At 43.9% G+C, this 12,091-nt stretch overlaps 1 protein-coding gene across 1 annotated transcript in view; it reads left to right on the forward strand.

Annotated features, from left to right (window-relative positions):
* Positions 1 to 12,091, forward strand: part of usp32 (ubiquitin specific peptidase 32) — a 245,303-nt gene that overhangs the window by 202,572 nt on the left and 30,640 nt on the right. Inside the window, exons 27-29 of the mRNA XM_084324370.1 lie at positions 868 to 1,052; positions 8,898 to 8,984; positions 9,425 to 9,545. Of these exons, the coding sequence (XP_084180496.1) occupies positions 868 to 1,052; positions 8,898 to 8,984; positions 9,425 to 9,545 (393 nt within the window). The remainder of the gene's footprint in view (positions 1 to 867; positions 1,053 to 8,897; positions 8,985 to 9,424; positions 9,546 to 12,091) is intronic.

Consider the following 12,091-nt stretch of genomic DNA (forward strand, 5'->3'; position numbering starts at 1 on the left):
ATCTAGAATAGTGTGATAGCTACTACTAACCTTCTTACTGTCCTCTACTATCATGCACTCTTCCACTGTTTAATCTTCCTTGCCTACATTACTACCTACTATACTAATATATACTGTACTATAATTATGTGACCTGTACCTGTATGTCTTCTACTACCTGTACCTCCCCCTCCCCCATGCTGCTATGATACCGAATTTCCCGAAGGGGATCAATAAAGGAATATCTTATCTTATCTTAATATGTCTCTACTACTATGCACTCAACACTGCAGCACCCAAGTTTCAGCACTGTTTGATGAACATTGTTACTCAGCTGAAAGAGTTGTAACCTTCCTGCTGACCTGTTGTACAGAACTTGTAAGTCGCTTTGGATTAAAGCGTTCAGCTAAATAACTAAATGACTAAGTGTAAATAGCTGGTATTATGTCCTCTAAGCCCTGAGGTCGGCCTCCTATCAGCCTCTTTATTCACCTTTCATTCATTCATTCAGTCTTATTGTTCACCTCTCCAGTCTGCCTGAAGGGCAGCGAGTCCCAAATGACATGTTCGTTCTGATGCAGTGAAAGCTCAAATCAGATCATTAGTTTTACTACAGTATATTGCTGCTGCAACACGAAAACCTTGTATCTCCAATAGTTCCAGCTTTTCAGGAATGAAGAAAAACCATCTCATGTTCAAATTGTCACATATATTTTTTTTTAAGTCATATACTGGGTAGTGTGGAAATACAAGGTTTTTTCCTGACAGCAACGACACAATGGACCACCATGCAGGTGGTAGAGTTTGCCTAAAATCTGAATAGCTGTTTATGATTTATTGTGTGATTGCTAACCATAACCCCCGCCCTCCTCTCCCCATGCCCTTCAGATGCGCACGGAGCTGTACTTCCTGTCGTCGCAGAAGAACCGGCCCAGTCTGTTCGGCATGCCCCTCATCGTGCCCTGCACGGTCCGCACCAGCAAGAAGGACCTGTACGACGCCGTCTGGGTCCAGGTGTCCCGGCTGGCCAGCCCCCTGCCCCCACAGGAGGCCAGCAACCACGCCCAGGACTGGTAGATAAATAGATACTTTATTGATCCCCTTGGGAAAATTCAGTTATCCATTCAATAGCTCTCATGGTTGACATACGTAAAGATATATGAATAAAACACGGACAATAAAATCAGTACTTGAGTTAAACATTTTAAAATAAATTCAAAAAGTTCAAAAAAGTAGCAGCAAGAAAATAGATCAATAAATGAAGGTAATTGCTCACCGTCAAATGGGGGGGGGGGGGGGGGGGGGGTCCAACGGACTCATGAGCATCTGCCCTCGATTGAGGTGTTGAATAGTCTGATGGCTGAGGGGACAAAAGATCACCTGTACCGCTCAGTTCGCGAACGCTGCAAAAACACACACACAACCTGTGTGCATCCAGGATATCTGAGGACATGCACATACACACAGATGGGAACATACATTAGATAGCACATACACACTTAACTACATACACTACACACACACACACGCTTAACTACATACACACACACGCTTATCTACATGCACTACGCACACAAACACGCTTAACTACGTGCACCACACACACACACACGCTTAACTACATACACCACACACACACACATGGTTATCTACATACACTACACAAACAAACACACTTAACTATATACACTACACACACAAACATGCACACACGCTTAACTACATACACTACACACAGACAAACAGTCACACCCCATCTGTTCTAGCTAGGGTTAAAGAGTAGGTTCAGAAAGCTCCTACTTCCTGATGATGTTGACTGGGTCTCAGCACGGTTCATGCTGTTCTTCCTACTGGATACCTGCAGCTCTGGCTAGTTAGCCACAGAATTAATGCAAAGTCTGTCTGTACAAGACCTGAAATAAACGCTAAAACTTACGTTGGGCACACTGAGTTCAGGCTTTACTTCAGGGAAATAGGGCAAAAGATTCTGAACGTATCCTTTAAAGATGCCCTCCACTGGGCGGCCGGGTAGCGCAGCGGACTAAGTGCCTGCCTACCACCGCAGAGACACTGGTATTGAATCCAGCTGTCAGCTGGTACCTCCGGCTTGGTCGGTCGTCCATACTAACACAATTGGCAGTGTTAGCGGGAGGGGAGCCGGTGGGGTGTATCCTGGTTGTTGTAAACAGCGACTCCTACAGGTCGGTCGGGGCGCCTGCTCAGCGAGGAAGGGAACTGGGGGAAGTAGTGTGAGCCTCCCACGTGTTACACCTCCCCAGTGAGAGTCCTCGCTGTCAGGTGAAAATAAGCAGCTGGCTGACTCCACATGTATCGGAGGGGACATGTGATAGTATCTATCAACCCTCCCTAGACCGGCAAGTGGTGGGCAAATGCGCGCAACGACCAGGAAGGGAATTGGCATAACGACTAAATTGGGATGGTAGAAAAATACAGAAAAAAGGAGGAGAAAACGTAGATTAAAAAAAAGATGCCCTCCACTCAATAACATGTTTTTTTTGGTGGTTAAATTGTTATTTGTGCAGAAGTTGTAACCAGAGCGCCTTTTTCACATTCTTCTCCCTGGACTCAGATTGCAGTCCTGTTCTGAAATCTGAGTGTGCATGTGTGATGTCACTAATAATTCAAACTCTCATGGGCCAATATGTGGTAACTTGACACCTTTAGCTTCAGCAAACACAGAAAGCTGAGTAGGTATCGACAGAATTCTAAGCCGGTGACTTGGAATTCCTGGTGGAACAAAACAGATATATCCAAATTGTTATTCAATATAGAACATCTTTGAAGAGTTTAAAATACATCTGGAGGGGATCTTAAATAAATAGTATGTGAACCCAACAAAGACACAGTTACCGTTTCTGAAGTCCCTCCCCTACACAATCAGACAGAAGCTACTAACCCTACTAACCATACTAACCCTACTACCCTCAGTACCTACACAATCAGACAGAAGCTACTAACCCTACTAACCATACTAACCCTACTACCCTCAGTACCTACACAATCAGACAGAAGCTACTAACCCTACTATCCTCAGTACCTACTAGGGATGGGAACCGGTTCGATTCCCTTATCGCTGCCTACAGTTGCGCAATAACGTTACGTTAGCATGTAGCCATGGCAGACTCTATTTGATTCCTTAAGGGCTCGAAATTGCCTGGGTTTTGGTAATATGCTCCCGAAATGCTCCCGCTGTTTGGCTACTTCTATGTGCAGTGAAAACTACTTGAATGCTTTAGAACCTAGTCATTGATTTAGATCAGGGTGAGCTAAAATTAGCCGCGGAGCTAACATGAGCTAACGCTATTTAATCAAGCTCACAAAGAGAGATAAACAGCTGACAGCGGATAGTACAGGTACAAATACAATAAAACAGCAGGTGGGGGCTGTTGTGTAAACCTTGTACTCTTTAGTTCACATATAATGAGAGACGTGAGTGCTTGTTTACAAGTCTGTAAGCCAGGAAGAGTGGTGCAACATACAAATGTGTCCGTGTAGCAACACAAGCCAATACTTTAAAGGGCCCGGGGAGGGAGCTCTCTCTCTGTGTGTGTGTGTGTGTGTGTGTGTGTGTGTGTGTGTGTGTGTGTGTGTGTGTGTGTGTGTGTGTGTGTGTGTGTGTGTGTGTGTGTGTGTGTGTGTGTGTGTGTGTGTGTGTGTGTGTGTGTGTGTGTGTGTGTGTGTGTGTGTGTGTGTGTGTGTGTGTGTGTGTGTGTGTGTGTGTGTGTGTGTGTGTGTGTGTGTGTGTGTGTGTGTGAGAGAGTGAGTGAGAGACAGAAGTCAGAGGAATAACAACCTGTTATTCAATAGATTAAATTCGTTTAAGAATAAAAAAAATAAATACATTTTAAGAGAATCTCAAATACATTATTTTATTTAAGTGTAGGCTATAGTTAATGTTTTATTTTTTACAGTTTTTGTATTTTTCTGACATGGGGGCTCAACAATAAATGACAATCAGAAATGTCAAGTTGCATGTTGTTATTCTAACCAGCTTAGACCCCGACGCTCTGCATCTTCTGGCCGCCTCAGACCTACTCCTATCCAAGCTCCGGGAGGGTCATCAAAGAGAAGTCGCCTATTCTCAGTCCTTGCCCCACAATGGTGGAATGAACTACCCACCCCAGTTAGGACAGCCGAATCACGTCCAATCTTTCGCCGTCGACTAAAGACGCACTTCTTCAACCATTATCTGAATAAAAAAAAATATATCTAACCCTAACTAACCGTACTGTCATGCACTTGTCCTAATAAACTAACCTACACTGTAGCACTCAACACTTTGATGAACATTGTTGCTCAGCTGATAGAGTTGTGCCCTTCCTGATGGCTTGTCGTACAGAACTTGTAAGTCGCTTTGGATAAAAGCGTCAGCTAAATGACTAAATGTAGTTCTGTTGCATTTCCAATTTATTTATTTAAATTATAAATTGATCAGGTATAGATAAGGGAATCGATAAAGAATCGAATCGATAAGCAGAATCGATAATGGAATCGTATCGATAAAATCCTATCAATTCCCATCCCTAGTACCTACACAATCAGACAGAAGCTACTAGCCCTACTATCCTCAGTACCTACACAATCAGACAGAAGCTACTAGCCCTACTATCCTCAGTACCTACACAATCAGACAGAAGCTACTAACCCTACTATCCCAGTACCTACACAATCAGACAGAAGCTACTAGCCCTACTATCCTCAGTACCTACACAATCAGACAGAAGCTACTAACCCTACTACCCTCAGTACCTACACAATCAGACAGAAGCTACTAGCCCTACTATCCTCAGTACCTACACAATCAGACAGAAGCTACTAGCCCTACTACCCTCAGTACCTACACAATCAGACAGAAGCTACTAGCCCTACTATCCTCAGTACCTACACAACCAGACAGAAGCTACTAACCCTACTACCCTCAGTACCTACACAATCAGACAGAAGCTACTAGCCCTACTATCCTCAGTACCTACACAACCAGACAGAAGCTACTTAACCCTACTATCCTCAGTACCTACACAATCAGACAGAAGCTACTAGCCCTACTACCCTCAGTACCTACACAATCAGACAGAAGCTACTAGCCCTACTATCCTCAGTACATACACAATCAGACAGAAGCTACTAGCCCTACTACCCTCAGTACCTACACAACCAGACAGAAGCTACTAACCCTACTACCCTCAGTACCTACACAACCAGACAGAAGCTACTAACCCTACTACCCTCAGTACCTACACAACCAGACAGAAGCTACTAACCCTACTCTACTACCCTCAGTAACTACACAACCAGACAGAAGCTACTAACCCTACTACCCTCAGTACCTACACAACCAGACAGAAGCTACTAACCCTACTCTACTACCCTCAGTAACTACACAACCAGACAGAAGCTACTAACCCTACTACCCTCAGTACCTACACAACCAGACAGAAGCTACTAACCCTACTACCCTCAGTACCTACACAATCAGACAGAAGCTACTAGCGGGCACACACTCATGTCGCACACACGCACACTTATGGCCAAAGGAAAGGACACTTTAAATTAGAATAACAGGAACAGTGTATTGCACTACCAAAGCTAACTAGCATGTCCCATATGCTCTGTAAATAACTATGTACAGATACCGAGATGTCACTCCATGTTACCTGTTACCTGTTTACTGCACAATGTTGTTTTCTTCTTTTGATTCTATTATATGTACCACTGTATTGCACATCGTTGCGGGCAAGACCACCCGCATTTCATTGTATACCTGTATGCCGTGACAATTAAAACTCTTGACTTGACTTGACTAGCCCTACTACCCTCAGTACCTACACAACCAGACAGAAGCTACTAACCCTACTACCCTCAGTACCTACACAACCAGACAGAAGCTACTAACCCTACTACCCTCAGTACCTACACAACCAGACAGAAGCTACTAACCCTACTACCCTCAGTACATACACAATCAGACAGAAGCCACTAACCCTACTATCCTCAGTACCTACACAACCAGACAGAAGCTACTAACCCTACTATCCTCAGTACATACACAACCAGACAGAAGCTACTAACCCTACTACCCTCAGTACCTACACAATCAGACAGAAGCCACTAACCCTACTATCCTCAGTACCTACACAATCAGACAGAAGCCACTAACCCTACTATCCTCAGTACCTACACAATCAGACAGAAGCTACTAACCCTACTACCCTCAGTACATACACAACCAGACAGAAGCTACTAACCCTACTATCCTCAGTACATACACAATCAGACAGAAGCCACTAGCCCTACTATCCTCAGTACCTACACAACCAGACAGAAGCTACTAACCCTACTATCCTCAGTACCTACACAATCAGACAGAAGCTACTAGCCCTACTACCCTCAGTACCTACACAATCAGACAGAAGCTACTAGCCCTACTATCCTCAGTACATACACAATCAGACAGAAGCTACTAGCCCTACTACCCTCAGTACCTACACAACCAGACAGAAGCTACTAACCCTACTACCCTCAGTACCTACACAACCAGACAGAAGCTACTAACCCTACTACCCTCAGTACCTACACAACCAGACAGAAGCTACTAACCCTACTACCCTCAGTACCTACACAACCAGACAGAAGCTACTAACCCTACTACCCTCAGTACCTACACAACCAGACAGAAGCTACTAGCCCTACTATCCTCAGTACATACACAACCAGACAGAAGCTACTAACCCTACTACCCTCAGTACCTACACAATCAGACAGAAGCTACTAGCGGGCACACACTCATGTCGCACACACGCACACTTATGGCCAAAGGAAAGGACACTTTAAATTAGAATAACAGGAACAGTGTATTGCACTACCAAAGCTAACTAGCATGTCCCATATGCTCTGTAAATAACTATGTACAGATACCGAGATGTCACTCCATGTTACCTGTTACCTGTTTACTGCACAATGTTGTTTTCTTCTTTTGATTCTATTATATGTACCACTGTATTGCACATCGTTGCGGGCAAGACCACCCGCATTTCATTGTATACCTGTATGCCGTGACAATTAAAACTCTTGACTTGACTTGACTAGCCCTACTACCCTCAGTACCTACACAACCAGACAGAAGCTACTAACCCTACTACCCTCAGTACCTACACAATCAGACAGAAGCTACTAACCTACTACCCTCAGTACCTACACAATCAGACAGAAGCTACTAACCCTACTACCCTCAGTACCTACACAATCAGACAGAAGCTACTAACCCTACTATCCTCAGTACCTACACAATCAGACAGAAGCTACTAACCCTACTACCCTCAGTACCTACACAATCAAACAGAAGCTACTAACCCTACTACCCTCAGTACCTACACAACCAGACAGAAGCTACTAACCCTACTACCCTCAGTACCTACACAATCAGACAGAATCTACTAACCCTACTACCCTCAGTACCTACACAATCAGACAGAAGCTACTAGCCCTACTACCCTCAGTACCTACACAATCAGACAGAAGCTACTAACCCTACTACCCTCAGTACCTACACAATCAGACAGAAGCTACTAGCCCTACTATCCTCAGTACCTACACAATCAGACAGAAGCTACTAGCCCTACTATCCTCAGTACCTACACAATCAGACAGAAGCTACTAGCCCTACTACCCTCAGTACATACACAATCAGACAGAAGCTACTAGCCCTACTACCCTCAGTACCTACACAACCAGACAGAAGCTACTAGCCCTACTATCCTCAGTACCTACACAATCAGACAGAAGCTACTAGCCCTACTATCCTCAGTACCTACACAATCAGACAGAAGCTACTAGCCCTACTATCCTCAGTACCTACACAATCAGACAGAAGTTACTAACCCTACTACCCTCAGTACTTACACAACCAGACAGAAGCTACTAACCCTACTACCCTCAGTACTTACACAATCAGACAGAAGCTACTAGCCCTACTATCCTCAGTACCTACACAACCAGACAGAAGCTACTAACCCTACTACCCTCAGTACCTACACAATCAGACAGAAGCCACTAACCCTACTACCCTCAGTACCTACACAACCAGACAGAAGTTACTAACCCTACTACCCTCAGTACCTACACAATCAGACAGAAGTTACTAACCCTACTACCCTCAGTACCTACACAACCAGACAGAAGTTACTAACCCTACTACACACACTATGCTTTAAGAAGCTACTGTTCAGTAGGTTCACGCAGTAGGTCAAAAAGCAGCTCCTACTGTGCAGTAGGGAAGTTAGTTACGTTGTTGTTTTGCCAACAACCATGAGGGGGAAGAAATCACATTGCATGTTATTAGTGTCAACATACAGTGTCAACATATTAGTGCAAGATACAGCATCTAACTTGGTTGGGGTGTTACATCATTGATTAACAGACAAAAGAAAACTACTGACATCTGAAAGGCACATTGTCAGCATTGGGGGTTGAAATTAGCTGCTTCCATGATTGTTTTGGTTGTAGAGAACGTAGATGAAGTCACACTTTTTATTGTAGTTTTTGGCAGTAAAGTGTGTAAAGTGTGACTTGTCCCCTCGGCCACACGACTTGTCCCCTCGGCCACACGACTTGTCCCCTCGGCCACACGACTTGTCCCCTCGGCCACACGACTTGTCCCCTCGGCCACACGACTTGTCCCCTCGGCCACACGACTTGTCCCCTCGGCCACACGACTTGTCCCCTCGGCCACACGACTTGTCCCCTCGGCCACGCGACTTGTCCCCTCGGCCACACGACTTGTCCCCTCGGCCACACGACTTGTCCCCTCGTCTTGTACTTCAAACTGCTGTAATTAGCTAGTGTTGCCTAATAGACGACTGGTGATGATGATGATGATGATGTGTCATGTGACCCTGCAGTGACGACAGCATGGGCTACCAGTACCCCTTCACCCTGCGGGTGGTGGCCAAGGACGGGAACTCATGCGCCTGGTGTCCCTGGTACAGGTAGGACATCCATCACTATGACTTGCAGCCTGCACGCACGGAGGGCACTGGACCATTTAGACCACTGATGAGTGTGTGTGTGTGTATCATGTATCAATCAACACTGCTTTGTGTTCATGTCTGTTTCAATTAGGAGAGAGAGAGATACAGAGTGAGAGAGTGAGAGAGAGTGAGAGAGAGAGAGTGAGTGAGAGAGAGAGAGTGAGAGAGAGAGTGAGAGAGAGAGAGTGAGAGAGAGAGTGAGAGAGAGAGAGAGAGTGAGAGAGTGAGAGAGAGTGAGAGAGAGTGAGAGAGAGTGAGAGAGAGAGAGAGAGAGAGAGAGAGAGAGAGAGAGAGAGAGAGAGAGAGAGAGAGAGAGAGAGAGAGAGAGAGAGGCAGACAAAGAGTGTGAGTGTGTGCGTGTGTTCCTTGGCGCGTGTCTAACAGTGTGCTGTCCTCAGGTTCTGCCGGGGCTGTGCTGTGGAGTGCACTGAGGACAGAGCCTCTGTGGGGAACGCTTACATCGCTGTGGACTGGGACCCCACAGCCCTGCACCTCCGCTACCAGACCTCACAAGAGAGGGTGAGACACACACACACACACACCACCGCCCTGCACCTCCGCTACCAGACCTCACAAGAGAGGGTGAGACACACACACACACACACACACACCACCGCCCTGCACCTCCGCTACCAGACCTCACAGGAGAGGATGAGACACACACACACACAGAACTATAGACTATAGAACTAGCACAGTAAGTCCAACTATACTTGTGAGGCCGGAACCGCCAGAGAGATATCACTCACAGAGGAAAGTGAGTAGACAAGGGAATTACTGTGATAAGAGACCTGCAGCTCCTGAGTAGATCACTCAGTAGATCACTGAGTAGATGATGAGGAATGGAAACTGGTGATAACTGTAACAGTATGTTCAGAGACTGGTATGTGGGGCATGAGGGCATGCGTCCACCTATAGCACATTTCCAGCTGAAAAACGCTGTTTTGCACATATAGCATATTTTAATACACTTTATTTTATATTAATTATATATATAGTTATTGCCTGACACCACAGTTCGCCCTTTGCTTTTTATTAGCTTTTTATTAGTGTATTCGTGTAGTTATTAGTGTATTTGTGCTTTGTCGCGAATCGCAATGACCACCAACCAGCAGACGCTTGCCCTCTTCTCCTGGCCCGTCTCTTGTGGGTAGGCAGGCAGGCAACTCCGGTGTCGGGTTACAATGTGTCACGAACGCCACGGTAAATATGATTGGCTGTGATTGGTTGTCTGAAAAGGCGCTCAGCTCATCACTCTGAAAAGTTCAGAAGTTTTCAATTTTAACGCTGGTGCGGCCGCACAAAAAAACTGAAAGACGCTGAAAAAAGAAGCCGACTGCAGTGCATTTCCTATAGGCGGCAGCATGCGGCCGCATACGCTCCCTCCTCATTGGGAACAATTGAAAAAAGACGCTTGCGCCCATAAAAATGCGGTAAATGGACGCGGGCCCTTAGTGTATCTGTGTAGGTTGACAGTAGTTTGACAGTAGTTTGACAGCTGCTGATAACTAGCTGGTGTGAAGACAGACATGCTAGTCTTTGGTCTCAACAGTGGGATTGTTGACATTTACACAAACCAGACCATTTCTAAATGTAACCTGGTCAATATCTACAGGCTACAGAGAGTTCATAGCAGTCCATTTCATATTCATTGTGAAGATATACCTGTATTTGATATATTGGATTAGGTACACGGTATGGAGTTGAGGATTCGTTACGACTACAATACAGAGGAGTCTTTGAAGGAGTTGACGTTGTTCATTTCCTTTTCATTTGTTCCGTTCATGGCAATGCACAGCTCCACAAAAGCACAATAGCATCATTTCATAACAAAAGCACAACAGCATAATTTCATAATAAAAGCACCTCCCAATTTGCACATTCCATGAACGAAAAGGAGCAAAGAGAATAAAATCATATTCAGCCCCTCAAAACAATAAATAGTAAATAGTAATACACAATAGAAACAGATGGTCTGTCAGTTACACATAAGGAGTTGACATTGTAAAGTTACATCAAGCTAATTATTTTCATACAAAATGGTGATAGTGCCCTCTGCTGTCCAAAAGGTGTAATGAGCGATGGAGAACTTACACAAGTGATGGGCAAGTCATCCAATTTATGATTCCTATCATATGGCAGAATTAAATGAAGCTGATATTGCAATACATTTTTCTGTCTCCACTGTGCTTTTGTATTACGATATATTACATTTCTATATTATTATTTTCCCATCCCTAGAAGAGTTGTGTACTTGTTCATCTGGATATGGTTTTGTGTTTATTCTATAGGGTGAATGTGTAAAAGGAAAAAAAGTTTGAATAAAGTGAACACATGAGGGCTCAATGACTGAGTTCTAACAGTAGAAGCCCAGACTTTCAACACTTGTACTAATTTATGTTATTACCTTGTATTTCCAATTTCCCTCCTCATACTACCTCATGCTAGTCTAGACTCTACCCATATACTCTGTATGATAGCATGTACAACACAGTGCTGTATATACATTTAAATATTTATATTTACCGCATATATATACAGTATGTCCATATATGTCTGAATATACTGTACCTGCATATAATCCTCCTATATACACCTGCATATAACCCATATAACTCTGTATGATAGCATGTACAATAATGCTGTATATTCCGTGTATGTATATATATATATATATATATATATATATATATATATATATATATATATATATATATATTAGAGGTGGGCATAGATTAATTTTTTTAATCTAGATTAATCTATCTGCAATCCTGGATTTAATCTAGATTAATCTAGATTAAAATGGCTAAAAAAAAAAGAAAAAAAACCTGCCGAAGGCATTCAAAATATGTGTGTTCTACCCAAATAATGACCATAAGTAAGTCCTTACTTTTTCTTTCCTCCTTATGTTTCTCAGGCCAGGTGGCCCATTACACCATGAGCCCATCTCCCGTTTCCAAAATGCATTACAGACTGTTTGAAAAAGCTGTTTTGCTATGATAATTGGTAATGAAATATCAAAATAATGTTCAATAAGATGTACTTGTGTTTAATAAGTTGTTTTA

The sequence above is a fragment of the Notolepis coatsorum genome (genome assembly GCF_963971535.1).
Source record: "Notolepis coatsorum genome assembly, chromosome: 1".
NCBI classification, from domain to species: Eukaryota; Metazoa; Chordata; class Actinopteri; order Aulopiformes; family Paralepididae; genus Notolepis; species Notolepis coatsorum.